At 46.6% G+C, this 18,498-nt stretch overlaps 1 protein-coding gene across 5 annotated transcripts in view; it reads right to left on the bottom strand.

Moving 5' to 3' along the window:
- Positions 1–11,950, bottom strand: part of MAP3K4 (mitogen-activated protein kinase kinase kinase 4) — a 136,090-nt gene extending 124,140 nt beyond the window's left edge. Inside the window, exon 1 of one of the 5 annotated variants that reach the window (XM_070461734.1) lies at positions 11,281–11,897. In XM_070461734.1, the coding sequence (XP_070317835.1) occupies positions 11,281–11,879 (599 nt within the window). In that variant the 5' untranslated portion in view covers positions 11,880–11,897. Of the gene's footprint in view, positions 1–11,280 lie in introns of all 5 variants that reach the window. The other 4 variants (XM_070461736.1, XM_070461735.1, XM_070461737.1 and 1 more) reach the window with 4 other exon arrangements.
- Positions 11,951–18,498: the final 6,548 nt, after the last annotated feature.

The raw sequence follows: 18,498 nt of genomic DNA on the forward strand, positions 1-18,498 counted from the left end.
TGATGCCATCCAACCATCTCATCCCCTGTCGCCCTCTTCTCCAGTCTTCAATCCTTCCCAGCATCAGCAAGAGCAACGCACCTTTCCCTTTCAAGTTAAATTTCCAACAGTGAAATGTCCCCAGGAAGTCGCAGTGAACAGAACTGTGGAAAACATGTAAAGGTTCCTGACAGAGTGAAAGACACACACCCATGAGGAATGGAGCTACTGTCTGCTGAATGTCCCAAAAGTTCAAGGAATTTGCCTTCAAAGTTTTTTTTTTTTTTTTTTTTCCCAGACAAAGACGCCTCTGAGCTCACATTCTTTTCTATGGGGGATAAGGCTGCTTTGCAAAAACGGGAACTCATTTAGAGGCAGAATCAATGCAGGGCTTCTTGGGGACAGAGAGACACTGGAGGCAACAGAGAGTCTGAGCACAGAGGGGCTACTGTGGGGAAGGCGGGCGCGTGCTGAGCCCAGCGAGGATAAGGGCGTTGTCTCACTTAACCTGTTTCTGATCCTGACGGTCAGCCCTTGGAACCGGCAGACCTCAGGACACTGGCGATGCCACGCAGACCCAGGCAGCAGGTATCACTTGAGCTGATTTCTCTTTAATTGCGTAAACCTATACCATCAGGAAGATCCCCTGGAGAAGGAAATGGCAGCCCACTCCAGCCTTCTCGCCTGGGAAATCCCATGGACAGAGGAGCCTGGTGGGCTACAGTCCATGGGGTTGCAAGAGTTAGACATGACTGAGGGACTAACTATACCATCAAAAAGGCCGGAAAACATTGAAAGGCTTAGTGGCAAGTATACTTAGAGTCTGGGCTTTCTGTCTTCCTGAGGGTTTCTTTTTTCTCCTGCTTAATAAAGTACTTAATGTATTGTTATACTATTTTTCTCCTTCTTTTTTGTCCTATAAGATGTCTCCGTTTCTTGTAACACATCAGGGTTGGGTAGGACCCCAGCGATCAGACCTGTCCCTGTTCCTAACTATACCCAGGGAGAAATGATACCCAGGAAGGGAGTAAACCCCTTGTCTAATGACATAAATCTGACCAAGGTCAGGACTGGGACTAGGAGCCAGGTTCACTGGTGTGACATCTCCAGTTCTTCATCTAGTAACTTCAGCAGGGCCTCATTCAAAACACAGCAAACCACCAACAACAAAAAATCCACATAGAAAACTAACTGAAAATGTATGGCTGACTCTTAATTCTGATCTGAAAACTGCACGCATTCCCTTTATTGCTGCCTATTATGTGCCAGGCAGCCTGCTGACATGAGAATGAATAATGAGGAAGGCAAACACAGTCCTCGTTCCAAGGAGCTTACAGTTGAGTGAGGAGGACAGACAATTAAAAGTGCAATTAAAAACGAAGTCTGATGGTGTTCCTATAGGGCAAGGACGGGGCACAACGGCAGCAAGACAGAGTAACTGAAACAGCATGTGAAATGAACACAATACTGTTAATCAACTATACTTCAACAAAAATTGGGGGGAAAAAAATCTGAATAGCACATGTGGGGTCAACAGTCAGGAGATGGGAAGTACCCAGACTTCGGAGGTCATCAGTGAAGACAGATGTCAAATTATCGTGCTGTACTCCTGAAATTTATATAACAGAAATGTGTATATATGAGAGGGGAAAAGAGAGGGGCGTGCGCGCGTGCATGCGTGTATGTGTGTGTGAGGGCAGCAGGCGAAGGAAAAACCTTACTCCAAGCAGACACTGGTTTCCTCTCTGTCTGCTGTGTCTCCATCCTTCCACTCTCTCTAGGACACGGCCAGTCACTCTTGATCTCTCTGGCTCCTTCACCTCTCATACCCGAGCAGTCATCCCTTTCTAGCCGTCTGATGCTCATGATCCTCGAGGCTGCCTCCCCTCTGCATTCCTGACACCCTCTCGTCCATCTCACCCCGACTCCTGGCGGAGTCTCCCAGCATTTCTCCCTGCTTTCAGTCTTGCTCTCTTCAATTCCCTTCCTCTGCCAATTGACCTGCCTAAAAAGCAACTCTGACCATGTGAGTCCTCTGCTGAAAACCCATGAAAGCCCGTGGCTCCCCATGGGCTAAGTGAAATTGAAAGTTAATCAGTCATGTCCAACTCTTTGTGACCCCATGGACTATACAGTCCATGGAATTCTCCAGGCCAGAATACTGCAGTGGGTAGCCTTTCCCTCCTCCAGGGGAATCTTCCCAACCCAGGGATTGAACCCATGTCTCCCACATTGAAGGTGGATTCTTTCCCAGCTGAGCCACAAGGGAAGCCCCCATGGGCTAAGGGTAAAGTTCAAGTTCACCAAAAGGACCCCAAAGCCTCCATGAGTTGGCCCAACTCGCGTTTCCAATGTCTTCCCTTGCCTCTGCAGTCCATGAGAAAGTGAAAGTGAAGTTGCTCAGTCATGTCTGACTCTTTGTGACACCATGGACTACAGCCTACCAGGCTCCCCTGTCCGTGGGATTTTCCTGGCAAGAATACTGAAGTGGGTTGCCATTTTCTTCTCCAGAGCATCTTCCTGACCCAGGGATCGAACTCGGGTCTCCCGCATTGTAGTCAGACGCTTCACCATCTGAGCCACCAGGGGAGTCGCAGTCCATGGGGTCACGAAGAGTCAGACGCAGCTGAGCAACTGGACAGCCCTTGCCTCTGCCCCGCCTCACTTTGCACGCCCGCAGCTCCTGCTTCCCGGGAGTGGGGCCGGCTCTCTAAGGCTCCTTGTCCTGCAGGTGTCTCTGTGACTGACACCCTGCCGCCCGCCCTCCCCGCTTGCTGAGGCTCCTCTCCTCTGACTCCCTTCAGGCATTCTGTCATAAGAAACCTTCCCCAGTGCTCCCCCGCACACCCCTTGAGTGATCGAAGCTTCTCCAAGTACACGTGGTACGCTGAGTGTGCGCCCTCCCAGGCTAAGTGGCTTCAGTCGTGTCTGACTGTGTGCGACCCTATAGACTGTAACCTGCCAGGCTCCTCTGTCCATGGGATTCTCCAGGCAAGAATGCTGGAGTGGGTTGCCATGCCCTCCTCCAGGGGACCTTCCCCACCCACGTCTCTTACCTCTTCTGCACTGGCAGGTGGGTTCTTTATCACCGGGACCTTTACCACTTGGGAAGACCCACGGGACCGCATCCTAAAAGTTACATACATACTCCATGTTAAATTATAAGCATTTGTCTATGGCTCTGTTCCCCTTCCCAGCAGGTGACAAGTATTGCTTCACTCATCTTTGCAAGCCTAGCACCTTGCACAGTCCTAATCCGTAACAAGACGTCAATGCATGCTTGTTTAATGAAACAGTGGTCACTGCGGAACCTACATTGGGTAATTCTCAACCCAGCCATTGAAAGTGGCCATTATTATATGTGGAAATAAAATAACGGAGTTCTGCTTTCCCACCAAAGTGGACTCCCCAAAAAGAATAATTGATTTGAGCTTCCTGAAAATTACTGGTTTGGGTTTTGACAGATAACACTAATATCTAAACGTTCCTGTATTTTCAAAATACAATGGTCCACACTGTTTGGTTCCTAAAGAAATATAAAATCATTGCATCTTCTGGTGACTTATTTTAAGTGTTACAAAAGACCGCAACACTAGTCCTGAGTCACAGGACGAGTTTGCTTCTAGAAGAGTCTGGGGTAAACACACTGGGAGGAGGCCAGCTCCTGGGCAGGGTTCTGTGGATGGCACGGCCTGCTGATGTCACCATTCAAAATAGCAGCTGACCACAACGGCATGCATTTACCTTCAAATACCTGTGCTCCTTCCTCCTGAAAGATTGGCCTGTCTTCAAAATGAGTTACTATTCTGCAAACACGGATAGGAGATTTAAGGAGGTGTTTGGAAGGAGAGAAGCCTCAGGAGTGCTGGGATAGAAAAGAGAGGTGAGCCAGATTTTATCGATGATTACCACCTACGGATAATCTACCTGCCTGCAGGCAAGCTCAGCTGTGCCTGACTCTGCGACCCCATGGACTGTAGCCTGACAGGCTCCTCTTGTCCATGGAACTTTCCATTCAAGGATACTGGAGTGGGTGGCCATTTCGTCCTCCAGGGGATCTTCCCAACCCAGGGACCAAACACCACGTCTCTTGCATCTCCTGCCCTGGCAAGCAGATTCTTTACCACTGGGGCCACCTATAAATGAAAACGGACTGTACTTCTCTAACTGCTTATAATCCTAACTCTGAACTTCAAATTACAAACTACTATGACAAAGTTTGTGGAGTCTTTTTTTTGAGGGTGGGGGAAAGGAAAGCAAGCATTTTGTCATGAAAACCACTAGCCCATCCCTACAAATGCAAACATATACCCCACTTCTCTTAATATAGCACATGGGCTTTAGTTTTAGCACAGAGAGTGTTGGGAGGATTTTCTTTCCCAGTTGTGTTTATTTATAATATGGGTGTGGAGCAAAATATCAGATCACAACAGGTTATATACTTCCATGCAAGCCTTTCCTTTCTGCCCAGAGCTATTTCTACATTCCTTCTTAACCTCAAATGTAAAAAGTGTATCTTGTCAAATTGTGATAAACTGTTACCTGCGTGGGGAAGAACTTGCTAACTAGAAGTAACTCCAGTCTTCCCAAAGTACATCCTTTATGTAACAAAGTGAATCTACTCTTTGTACATGTACAACCTTGAAAAAAATAAAAGGGAGGGCGCTCAGCAAAACAGCTGGATTATTCACCCAAAGGCTTGAACATACTTTTAGAAACATTTTTAAATGAAATTTCCCTCTTAAAAAAAAAAATGAAATGGTATAGTTTGATGCAGAACTCATCTAAAAATAGGTGTTTGGTAAAAAAGCTTTCTGCCCGTAACACTAGGGCTGTGTGTTTATATATTTGTGTGTATTTGCCTGTGCGCTGTACTGCATGGGTGAAAAATGGTAACTTAGGCTGGAAAAAAAAATTTTTTTTTAATTAAAAAAAAGGGCTTTGGTTTCTTCCACGAAACCTAAAATCTTAATGTTTGTTGAAATGCTTTCAAGAACTTATATACATAGTACATAATCCTTTTGTTCATAAATGTGAAACTTCAAAGAGTATGCAAATGTAACCAAAATGAATCTGACCTTTTATATCTAGAATAAAAGCATTTTAAAATGTTTTATGAAACCATAATATGTATTTTCTTGCACTTACTGGTTATCTTGTGCTTTGGATCTAACTCTGATTTCTGGATTTTCCCTTGCTGTTTTCTTCCTACCTACCTAGAGTTTTTGTTTGTGGTGGGATGGTCCTTTTGTTTTAAGGGAAGGAGGTAAACACCAAGGTAAATGCTTGTGTTGTCATAATAGTATGAGGTGAGTGAGTGAAGAGGCATTTCCAGTATAATTTTAACTATCATGAACTTATTTGTTGGTTGCTTTGGGCTAGATCATTACATTACAAAAATAAGTATTTCATGTGATTTTGTTAGTATATTTTTTACAAACAAAATGCAGAAATAAATAAAGGGCAAAAGATAGAGGGGTTATGGATATACCACTGCAGGTATAATTACCGTGTGACTGGGAACTACTTGCCTCAGAAAGAGTAGACCGTGATGACCGACAAAGTGCCTCCCCGTGTTACTTAGTCCTGTATCTGTGAATCAACTTCCTTCCTGAAATAGTGATGTAATCGGCTAGAATACCATCACCAGAAGCAACTGTAAATGTATTTCTTAGATTTAGCTCTTCATTTTTGCAATCTGGAAAACATAAATAAACTGCACTTATTTATCCTCAAACTATTAGGCAATAACTATTCAACCCATTAAGGTAAAAAGCTGGGAATAATATGAAATTTTAAGAGGTCTGGATTTCTAACAAGTAAGAAGGTAGATGAAACTCTGAGGTAGTTTCAACACGTGACATTGAACCCTCTCTCTTACTGACTAGAAAAAAAAATGGTGATGGAAGCTGATCGGTTTCTCCCCAATAGTCTGTAATGGCCTCTATGGGAAACCAATCTAAAAAAGAGGGGATATGTGTACATGTATAACTGATTGACTTTGGTGTGCAGCGGGAACTAGCACAACGTTGTAAATCACTTATCCTACAATAAAACGAAAAACGAAACAAAAAAGAAGGGGTTTCATTAAGACATGAACGAAAATTATAATATCCTATTATTTGATCTATGGGCTCCCCTGGTGGCGCAGACGGTAAAGAATCCACCTGCAATGCGGGAGACCTGGGTTCGATCCCTGGGTCGGGAAGATCCCCTGGAGGAGGGCATGGCAACCCACTCCAGTATTCTTGCCTGGAGAATGCCCATGGACAGAGGAGCCTGGTGGGCTACCGTCCATGGGATCAATAGCATTTGTGTATTAGAAATACCGACACACCTTGTCGCCTTCCCCTGTAGATACTGATCAGTGTGTTGATCCAGGTATAAGAAATCTTTTGCCTCCTTTGCAGGTTTTACAAAGTAAGACATGGTTTGACTATAGACCAGTCCAATAAAATTCTTCCTTTGCTTTGGGAAACGTATTTCTGAGACATCTGATAGTACATCTAGTTTTCGTAATTGCTCACACGCATGCTTAAGGTCACAGAAAGTTCTGATATTCAAAACATACTGATAGTTACATTGACCCAAACAGGCAAAGTGGTCGATAGCAAATAGTTCATGGCAGTAACGCCTCAGATCTCTCTAGTCAGGAGGACAGAAGCAGTTCGCCAGTGGCAGTTTTTTTCAACAAAGAGAATTAGCTGTCTTCAATTCGCTTACCAAAATGGGGGAAGGCCAACTCCTTGTCAAATATATTTTAAAAAGACTTTTTTATTTATGAGCAAAACCTTCCCTTTAATAACACAGGGGGAAAAATGTGTCAAAATAGAGGTATTAAAACAAAAATCTACAAAGAAACAGGAGTGAGCACACATCGGGAGACAATCTTGACAATATTATCATCAAAAAGCCACACGGAAGGGTGGTCTAGTGAGGATAAAAGCAGAACAAATGATATCTCAATAAGCAGTCCACATGGGCAACACTCAAGGTGTGATGATGAAAGAGAGAACAAACGTGCAAGGGTCTTAGGGGAGCAGAACAAAGCGATCACTCATAAACAGCTTCAAAGAAAGCAAATGGGAGACTTTCTAAAGAAACAGGAAAAGGGAAAACAAACTATTATAATTTGCTACTCCTTCTAATTCTAATGAAAATGTCTTTCAGTTTTTCTGTAGAGAAGAGGTGTGTCAGAAGCAAAGCTGGAAGACGAGAAGGAAGCTGAGGAAATAAATTATGACTGGGGAAAAAAGACTTAGTAAAGATGGGGTGGCCTCTGACTTGACTCCTCACAAAGCCTCTTTAAATGACTGGGGGCAAATTGATGCTAAGTAATACAACACGACAAATAATTAGAGATATATCAGATTCCAAAACCAAACTAGCAAAGGGAAACAAAAGTTAGGGTTAATACTGACCCAGCAAACTGACCGTATTTTAGGTGGATGTCCTTTCTCAACTTCAAGAGCTGATTATAAAGCAACCAGGGGCTTTCCTGGTGGTCCAGGGGTTATGAAGCTGCCCTGCAATGCAGGGGACACATGTTCAATCCATGCTCGGGGAAGATCCTACATGCTGCAGACCAACCAAGCCCGTGTGCCACAACTACTAAAGCTGCTAAGCTCTAGAGCCCGGGAACCACAGGGAAGAATAGCCCCCGCTGGCTGCAACTGGAGAAAGCCTGGGCACAGCGGTCCAGACCCAGCACAGCCAAAGACGAATAAATAATGTATCCTTAAAAACTGAAAATGTTTACAAAATAAGGAAAGCTGGTGAATCGCTTCAGCATTTGCTTAGTCTGTTCTTTTCTACATAGCTCACATTTCTCAAATAACATAACATGATGAACTAACTATACTCAGTGACACAGTGGAGGATGTGGAGAGCTAGATTCAGGGCAGCTTGCACACAGGACACATGAGCTACTAGTTTAAAATGAATGGTCTTTTAACAACCATTTGCAGAATTAATAGAAATAGGGCCTGTTGCTCAAGGGATGCTCTTGATTAAGGGATGCGGAATAATGAACCACCCTTATGGCAGAAAGTGAAGAGGAACTAAAAAGCCTCTTGATGAAAGTGAAAGAGGAGATTGACAAAGTTGGCTTAAAGCTCAACATTCGGAAAACTAAGATCATGGCATCCGGTCCCAACACTTCATGGGAAATAGATGGGGAAACAGTGGAAACAGTGGCAGACTTTATTTTTTTGGGCTCCGAAATCACTGCAGATGGTGATTGCAGCCATGAAATTAAAAGACGCTTACTCCTTGGAAGGAAAGTTATGACCAACCTGGATAGCATATTAAAAAGCAGAGACATTACTTTGCCAACAAAGGTCTTTCTAGTCAAGGCTATGGTTTTTCCAGTAGTCATGTATGGATGTGAGAGTTGGACTGTGAAGAAAGCTGAGCACCAAAGAATTGATGCTTTTGAACTGTGGTGTTGGAGAAGACTCTTGAGAGTCCCTTGGACAATAAGGAGATCCAACCAGTCCATCCTGAAGGAGATCAGTCCTGGGTGTTCATTGGAAGGACTGATGCTGAAGCTGAAACTCCAATACTTTGGCCACCTCATGTGAATAGTTGACTCATTGGAAAAGACCCTGATGTTGGGAGGGATTGGGGGCAGGAGGAGAAGGGGATGATAGAGGAGGAGATGATTGGATGGCATCACCAACTCGGTGGACTTGAGTTTGAGTAAACTCCGGGAGTTGGTGATGTACAGGCAGGCGTGGCGTGCTGCGATTCATGGGGTCGCAAAGAGTCGGACAGGACTGAGAGACTGAACTGAACTGAATAATTAACCAGGGCTTTGTCTTCCTTCCCTGGACCATACCTGGAGGACACGGTAGGGTCTTCTCTAAGGTGTCCCATTTTCTTGGGATGTTGCTGAGGGACTTGGGAAGTCCTGAAGCACCAGGCGATGCTGGGTCTGGGAACAGGGGCTCTGGCTGCAGAAATCTGGAGGACTGTCATCTAGAAGAGGGAGGGAGTGATGACCAGCCCGGCATAAGTGTCATTGAAATCATTTGTTGATCACCTTTAGGAGGAGGGCACTACGATTGTTTAAATGCCCACTTTTCTAAATCCAGTTTTGTATACTTGTTTCTGGACTTCCTCAGTGGATCAGTGGTAAAGAATCTGCCTATCAATGAAGGAGAAATGAGTTCTATCCCTGGGTTAGGAAGAGTCCCTTGAGAAGGAAATGGCAACCCACGCCAGTGTCCTTGCCTGGGAAATCCCATGGACAGAGGAGCCTGGCAGGCTACAATCCATGAGGTCACAGAAGAGTTGGACATGACTTAGAGACTCAACAACATACTTGTTTCTACTTTTGTAAGAAAGACGAACAACAGCTACCAGTAATCTATTCAAAAGAGAAATTTCCAAGGTCTGGCCTTCTGGGAATTCAGCTCTAGTCTTCTCCATTTATCAGCACTTAAATTGACAATTGCTGATAAGGACAACTTAACGCTTGACCAGCAGTATAAATTGTTACTTTCAGTCTTTTGTTTATATAACCACAAAAGCACACAATGTTTTTGTTCTGGTTGCTTATTTCACAGATCTATATAATCCACTTTTTAAAATTAAAAGACGTCTTAGTGATGGGCAGGAAAAATAAACTCAGTACGATGTGTAATGTAACTTTTTCTTATAAAGCTATCTATACACACATACACATACATACATATATATGTTATATGGATCAAATTACTAAATGGGATAGAATTTTTAGAAATTGGATTTTTTTCTGATTAGTAAGCACATTAGCTAGTTTTAGAGTATTAATTTTACTGTACTTATATGAATTTGAAAGTGAAAGTAAAAGGGTTATTCACTCAGTCATGCCCAACTCTTTGCAACCCCATGGACTGTAGTCCATCAAACTCCTCTGTCCATGGAATTCTCCAGGCAAGAATATTGGCATGGGTTACCATTTCCTTCTCCGGGGGATTATGTCACCTGTAGTTCTACATAGCATGAAGCATACAGAGCACATAAATACTCATAGCTAGGGCATATAAATGCCCCTTTAACCTGGAATCAATATACCCTACGGTAAGCTACTTCTTGCCATTTAAATCCTCATTAATAACAAAAATGTTTTACGTGGCTTTCAAAATAGATGGGGAAAAAATAGAAACTGTGGCAGATTTTATTTTCTTGGGCTCCAAAATCACTGCAGATGGTGACTGCAGTCATAAAATTAAAAGCTGCTTGCTCCTTGGAAGTTATGGTAAAGCTATGGCAAACTTAGACAGCATACTAAAAAGCAAAGATGTTGCTTTGCTGACAAAGGTCCGTATTGTCAAAGCTATGGTTTTTCCTGTAGTCATGCATGTTGGATGTGAGAGCTGGACCATAAAGACGACTGAGCACTGAAGAAGTGATGCTTTCAAAATGTGGTGGTAGAGAAGGCTCTCGAAAGTCCCTTGGACAGCAAGGAGAACAAACCAGTCCATCCTAAAGTCCATCCTAAACCAACTCTGAATATTCATTGGAAGGACTGATGCTGATGCTAAAGCTGAAGCTCCAATACTGGGGCCACCTGATGCAAAGAGTCAACTCACTGGAAAACATCCTGATGTTGGGAAAGATTGGGGGCAGGAGGAGAAGGGGGCAGCAGAGGATGAGATGACTGGATGGCATCATTGACTCAACGGACGTTGGTTTGAGCGAACTCGGGAAGATGGCGAAGGACAGGGAAGCCTGGCATGCTGCACTCCATAGAGTCGCAAAGAGTTGGACATGACTGAGGGACAATATGTCTTTCTAGGAACACAGGTACAGCATAAAACAAGGCAAATTTGTAGCAGGAAGATGACATGCCCACAGTGGGCATGTTAAGGCAGAACTGATTATATTGGTTTTTCCTGGCTGTGAAATGTCTCTGCTCGGAAATACAGGCTTTGGAGCTCTTTGCCCATCTCTTCCCACCCAGCCTGTCGCAATCTCTTCACACACCCTCAGCAAAAGGATGTAAAAACAGGGAGATGCAGGGGGCTGCCCTCCCCCGAAACATCGCCTACTCTGGCCAGTTTCGAAACTGGGCATTCAGGGTCTAGAGCACCAGGGCCAAGCATCAGCGCTCCTGGAAAGGGAAAAACCCACTCACTGAAAATTCCGTTTCTCCCCTTCCATACAGATGGTCAACCCAGCCACCCCGTTGTGTTCCGACGCTGAGCCAGCTGCTGGGCCGACGGGACCTGACCCGCTCCCCATCTCCACCCCCCGGGAGGGCGGGCCACGCGCCGGCAGGCCCGAGCCCAGCTTGGAGGCGGAGGGGTCCCCTACCTTGGCTCCGCGCATCCTTCCCCGGGGCGGGTCCCGGCTCCCGCCGCGCGGGCACTGGCCGCGAGGCCGCCGCCGCCGCCCCGTGACTTTGCCGGAATGCAGGCAGCTGCCGACTTGGCCAGCATCTCCAGTTTTCCTATCAGAGGCATAAATCGTCCACAGCAATTGGCCAGGCGCCCGCACCAGCTCCCATCCCCGCCTTGGAATCCTCTCCCTTGCAGCCCGAGCCTGCAGCCTGAGAAGGGAATGAACTGGGCTGGTGGAGCCTCTGAGCAGAAAACCTGCGACAGGTTTGGTGGACTGGGGGACCCCCACCTGGGGGCGCGGGCGGCAGCCCCCGCGGCTGAACAGGCTGGGGTCTGCCGTCCCTTGCCGGCCGCTGTCGGAGTCCGCTTCTGTTTGGCTCCGAAGTGTTTCCCGGCCGAGTAGAGCGCTTCAAAGGCCCGGCTGAGAAGAAAGGTTGTTTGCGCTTCTGTGGTTTGGAGTGAAGTCTGAACTGCGTCAGAGCTATTGCCCCCAGGCGCTGGGATCGCCCAAGGGGAGGCAGTTTCGGTGTTTCTGGAAACTCCAAGCTCTTGCAGGAAGCCAACCTTCCACATTTAAGCAAGTAACATAATCTGTTTTATCTCCTGTGGCTTGCCCGTCTCTCCAGATAAGCAAGACTCTGCAGAACCCGGCTCAAAAAGGAGCTTTGAGAAGAAGAAAGCCTTCGATGGCCTGATTCTTTGCCTGCCTAGTTGTTGATTGCAACAAAAGCTGACCCCTTTAAAGGCCTTTATGGATCAATAATGAAGAGAGACCAGAAAGAGAAGCTTTCATTCAATTTCATTTATTTGAGCACCAACACACCCTCTGCTGGTTTGGGGAAATGCAATGTGCAGTGCGTGTCCTGGAATTTAACCTCTGCTTGGTGATGTTCATTCTAAAAACAAAGCAAACAGAACTCTGCACAATTAGGCAGCAAGCTCAGTACAAGAAACTGAAATGTGCAAACTCAGGCAGATGGCCTCTGGGCAGCACCACGGAGATAAGCAGCGACCCCCCTCCCCCCCCACACACACCCCCACCCCCTACGCATCCCACCCCTACCAGCCAGCACACTTCTGTTCTTTCTAACAGTGCTTGGCTTGGCCTCAGTGCTGGGACTTCCAGGGTGATCACAGTTCCACAAAAGCAGTAGGTGCTCAATAAATGCTCGTTCTGAGCATTGGAGTGAATGTGGCAACGATAGGAAGCTGGAGGGCTGAAGGGCTTGGCCCTGGCATTCGATACCCCATCCAGCCTCACCAGCTGTGTGACCCTGGGGCAGTTAACTGAACCTCTCCTTCTGAGTCAGTAAGACGTGAATGATAACAAATTCCTCTTAGGGTCAGGAGGAGGAGTAAATGAAATAATTCATGTACAGTGCTAGGGGCTCCCTCCCAGGGGCTCAGTGGTAAAGAATCTGCCTGCCAATGAAGGAGATGCTGGTTCGACTGGACCAGAAAGATCCCCTGGAGAAGGAAATGGCAACCCGCTCCAGTATCCTTGCCAGGGAAATCCCATGGACAGAGGAACCTGGTGGGCTACAGTGCATGGGGTTGCAAAGAATTTGACATCCTAAGCAACTGAGCATGCCTGCACGTGAAGTACTAAGGACAGGGCCTCCTGTGCAAACATTTCTCAATCCAGTGGAGCTAATACTATTGTCGCTGCCACTGATGTTGCTTCTTCCAGAAGAAGTCTGCAAGGCAGTGGTTAAAAACAGTCACTTGGGACCCAGATACTTAGGATCCTTTCCATTGGCATAACTTTGGGCAGATGAGTTTCAATGTCCTGACCTGTAAGATGGTAATAATAATAATAGCGGAAAAGCTGCTAATCATAGCATGATATGGGTTTTATTGTGCTTCCTTAATCATGGTGTTTGTGCCCAGCAGAAAGTGGACAAGTCTATAATAAATGGTAGTTGGAAGTAAGAAATTGCCCCTGTGGTAATAATGCCTGTCTCATTTCACTTCTCCACTCTTTTGCTCATCAGCAGATCAGTTCTTAGTGAACTGCCCACCCATGTCTGAACCCGGTGCTTCCTTCCCAAGGAAGATGTGACTGACGGCAGCCCTTGGTTTCAGGCAGAGCGGGTCTTCTGCAATGTCTGATGTACTGTAATTTCCACAGAAGGGCCCCAGGACTCTTCATGGGATTACTCTTAAGTTTGGCCTGGGCAGGTGGAAAGGGGTCTTGAGGAACCAAATGCAGTAAGCCTTTAGCTCCCATAGTTATTCAGATGGTGGGACTTGGTTTTGTAAAGTAGGTCGAATAAAGCTGGACAATGTTTGCAGCAATCCCTCACTCCACGGGCAACAGGGGAGGACTCTGGAAGGAACTGGGGTACAGAACCCCGCAGGGGGCTTGCAGTGACATATGGGTTAGCTGCTGCTTGCCTGCGGAGCCTTTCTGAACTACCAACTGTTGTTTCGTCGCTGAGTCATCTTTGACTCTTTTGCAACCCCATGGACAGTAGCTTGATAGCTTCCTCTGCCCATGAGACTTCCCAGGCAAGAATACTGGAGGAGGGGTTGAAGAAGCCATTTCCTTCTTCAGGGAATCTTCCGGACCCAGGGATCAAACCCTCATCTCCAGCTTGGCAGGTGGATTCTTTACTATCAAGTCACCAGGGAAGCCCTTGTAAATAGGTTCATTAGAAATAAAACACTGATGAGTGAAGAGTTCACAGTATGTGTTGTGTCCTCCTCTTAGAAATGCCACATGAAACCTACGAATGGAATGTCACCAGCCCCACAGGGCTCGTGAAGGGGCCATCCTGGGTGACCGTTACCTGGGTCTTGTCCCTTTATCACTCTCACACTGGGTCAGGACATAATTCACCCCTTTCCAGGCAAAGTTTATATACTTGGCTCCCATCTTCTGCCTAAACTCGCCAGACATCAACCAGGTAACTTCTTTATGATACTTGAACCCCAAATCAATATATCCACCCCACTCATTGAACTAGGAGGCTTCCCTGATGGTTTCAGATGGTAAACAGTCCACCGAGTCTCAACCTAGAAGATTTCTTTTTCTCTCGCTAATTTGATATGATACATGCATTTGAAAGGCACCAAGCTGGAAGAAAGTCCTGGGAAGTCTTCCAAATCTTACAGCTCATACATAAAAGTAATTTGATGGTGGCCTCCCTAAATTTTACAACAATCCTTAAAAGCTGTCTTTCGTTATCAGTAATAAGTTATGAACTTGAAAGTTTTTAAATCTACCGATAAAAAAATGCTCGAGAAAGAATGAATGACTTTTCTATTCTCTCATAAAATGTGATGTTACAAAATCGCTGTTAAATGGAGATCAGTCAAAGAACAAACATGCTGGGGCAAAAGGATTGCAGAGGTGGGTCAGGAATTGGTTGAATGAAATCCGCTGTTTTCCCGTGTGCTGTGCTTACTGAGTCGTGTCCAGCTCTTTGCGACTCCCCGGACTGCAGCAGCTCTCAGGCTCTGCTGTCCGAGGAACTTTTTAGGCAAGAAGACTGGAGTGGGTTGCCATTTCCTCCTCCAGGGGATCTTCCTGACCCAGGGATTGAACCTGCGTCCTCTGCACCTCCTGGATTGGCAGGCAGATTCTTTATCAGTGCACCACCTGGGGTTTGTATATATTTAGTGAGAGTGGTGGGCAGACTGGATTTTGTCTGGAGCCTTAGTCATTGAGATTTGGCTGCGTAAGGTGTTGTGACCCCATATGTTCCCCCATATGTGCTGGGACACACAAGTAAATCTCACTTGAATTCTCAGAAGCATCTGTCACTGCTGGCCATTCCCACCATCAACAAAGTCTCACTCTCCTTGGTTTCTCAGAACCCCACCATTAGAGTCCTCCAGCTGACTGTTCATCACCTCGAAAGACTTCCCTTGAGCACTCCCTCACACCGTACACAAAAATAAACTCAAAATGGCTTAACGACTTAAACATAAGACCCGACACCGTAAAACTGCTAGAAGAGAATACGGGCAAAACTTTCTCTGACATAAGTCACAGCAATGTTTTCTTAGGTCAGTCTCCCAAGGCAAAGGAAACAAAAGCAAAAGTAAACAAATGGGAGCCAATTAAACTTAACAGCTTATGCACAGCAAAGGAAACCTAAACAAAATGAAAAGATAACCTACAGACTGGAAGAAAATACTTGCAATTTCCAAAACATACAAGCAGCTCATACAGTTCAATACCAACAACAACAACAAAAAGAAACAAAAAACAACCCAATCAAAAACTGGGCAGAAGACCTAAATAGACATTTCTCCAAAGAAGACATACAGATGGCCAAAAGGCATATGAAAAGAGGCTCAAAATCACTAATTATTAGAGAAATGCAGGTCAAAACTACATAGAGGTACCACCTTACATGGGTCAAAATGGCCATCCTCAAAAAAAATCTACAAACAAATGCTGGAGAGGGTGTGGAGAAAAGGGAACCCTACTGCACTGTTGAGGAAATGTAAATTCTCCAGCCACAATGGAGAAGACTATTTTATTCCTATTTTTTTTCCCTTAAAAATAAATTTTAAAAAAGTTTTTCCTTAAAAAAATAGGAATAAAAATGCTATATGACCCAGCAATGCCACTACTGCGCATATACTGGGATAAAACTCTAAGTCAAAAGATACATGCACCTCTGTGTTCGTGGCAGCACTGTTTACAATAGCCGGGATATGGAAGCAACCCAAATGTCTATCAACAGTTAAACGGATAAAGAAGATGTGGAATATACCTTGTTCCATCCCAAGTCTTCTTTTCTTCTCCCGGGGTGACCTCATCCACTTCCCTTGATTCAGTGTTATATACTCGATTCTGTATCTCCAGCCCACACCGCTTCCCTGGGCAAACATTTCCTGCAAAAAGCCAGGTAGTAAATATTTTATGGACCTCTGGCCAACATACACCTTCAGTCGCATCTACTCATTGTCATGCACATGCAGCCAGTGGCCGGTAGTAAATGAACAGGCTGGGCTGTGCGCCCATAAAATTTTATTTACAAAACCAGGAGGCTGCCCCATGGGCTACGGTTTGCCAAACGCTGCTCTAGACCCAAATATCCAATTGCCTTCTGGGCAACTGCTACGGGGGACTTTCATAAGTTCCCAGAGGTAACATTCTTTGATTGGTTCCTTCTCAATGAAGACACCCCTCTCTACCAAGATAGACACCCTGGCACCAGCCTTGATTTCACCGCTTCCCCCACCCCACCCCCACCCCCGCCCGCAGATCCAGTCAGTCACAAAACCTTGTCAATTCCACTCTCTAACCACCTCCCTGATCCCATGCCCTTTCTGTTTTGCAGGTGTCTGCTTTCAGACCTCCCTAATCTGTCACTTCCTTCCTTTCTGGGCTTCCCTTGAGGCTCAGCTGGTAAAGAATCCACCTGCAACGCGGGAGACCTGGGTTCAGTCCCTGGGTTGGGAAGATCCGCTGGAGAAGGGAAGGGCTACCCACTCAGTATTCTGGCCTGGAGAATTCCATGGACACAGTCCATGGCGTCGGAAAGAATCGGACACGACTGAGCGACTTTCACTTTCCTTCCTTCTCTGCTCACCACACGAGGCAGGAGGATGAGGCCACTCTTCCATTTGAAGACCCTTCAAGGGTCCCTGTCTTTCTTGCTGGGGTGTAGATGCGATTCCGGCTCTTTCCCATCATTTCTGATTTGCAGCTTGAAGGACTTTGCCTCTCTTGGATGGGACCCTTGCCTCTGCGACGTTGCACGTTCATCTTCTCTGCTCAGAACACGCTTCTCCTGTTTCCCACAGCTCCCGCTCGTCCTCTGGGGTCGGGGTCGCTTCCCCGGGAGGCGGGGACTCGCTCCCCAAGACGGGAAGCGGGGTCTCTCTCCTCCCGCCGAGCGTCAGTCCCGCTGCCGGCCCGCCTCGCAGTCCGAGCCGCGGACGCGCACCGCCCCCTCCTGGTCAGGAGGGGGATCGCGGGGGGCCGGGAGGGTTTCCCGGTGTCCCGGGCACTGCGCCCCGCGCAGGCCGTCCTGCGGACACTGCAGCGGCGAGGACTGAAGGCCGCGGCCCAGACCAGGCCTCACTACCTTGAAACTCTGACCCCCACCCCCACCCCCCCGCCTCCCAGCTCCACGCTTCCCTCGGGGACCTTTCGGGGCGCCTCCACCGCAGGGTGAGTCTGGCGAGGATGCGCAGATGAGGGAGGGGTGGTTTCTTGGGGTCCAGGCGAGCTGCTGGGGCCTCTGTTGAATGGTTCACCTGCATGCAGAGATGATGGCCTCCCCTGAGCACCCAGGAGGCCAGAGCAGGCCTGAGCTCCGACGGCTCTGGATTGCAGGGCGACGTGTAGGGGGCGGGCTGTTGAGCCGGAGGCTTCAGTGAGGCTTGAATAATGTCTGGGCTGCAGTGGGGCGGAGGGCGGGGGGCGCGTGGAGGCGGGGAGAGGGCCTGTCGTCTCACTCACCCTTCTTGTGAGCTCACAGAAATCAAAGGTTGGGTTAGCCTCCCCAGTTTAGAAATTCTATAAGTTTAGATTCTCCCCCGGCAAGTTTCTATACTTGGGAAGTTCTCAAATATTGTGGAAGCATCTACATCATTCTGGGTCCTCTTAAGTATATATCCAAATATGTACTCACATGTCCAAATATATACATATATATACAAATACATACACACATATACAAATATATACATACACGTCCAAATATGTACTCACATGTCCAAATATATACACATATTCAAATATGTATATCAGTTCAGTTCAGTTGCTCAGTCATGTCCAACTCTTTGCGACCCCATGAAGCGCAGCACGCCAGGCTGTCCATCACCAACTCCTGGAGTCCAACCAAACCCATGTCCATCGAGTCAGTGATGCCATCCAGCCATCTCATCCTCTGTCGTCCCCTTCTCCTACCCCCAATCCCTCCCAGCATCAGGGTCTTTTCCAATGAGTCAACTCTTCGCGTGAGGTGGCCAAAGGATTGGAGTTTCAACTTCAACATCAGTCCTTCCAATGAACACCCAGGACTGATCTTTAGGATGGACTGGTTGGATCTCCTTGCAGTCCAAGGGACTCTCAAGAGTCTTCTCTGACACCACAGTTCAAAAGCGTCAATTCTTCGGCGCTCAGCTTTCTTTGTAGTCAAGCTCTCACATCCATACATGACTACTGGAAAAACCATAGCCTTGACTAGACAGACCTTTGTTGGCAAAGTAATGTCTCTGCTTT

Source organism: Odocoileus virginianus, chromosome 34 (assembly GCF_023699985.2).
Source record: "Odocoileus virginianus isolate 20LAN1187 ecotype Illinois chromosome 34, Ovbor_1.2, whole genome shotgun sequence".
In the NCBI taxonomy this organism is placed as follows: domain Eukaryota; kingdom Metazoa; phylum Chordata; class Mammalia; order Artiodactyla; family Cervidae; genus Odocoileus; species Odocoileus virginianus.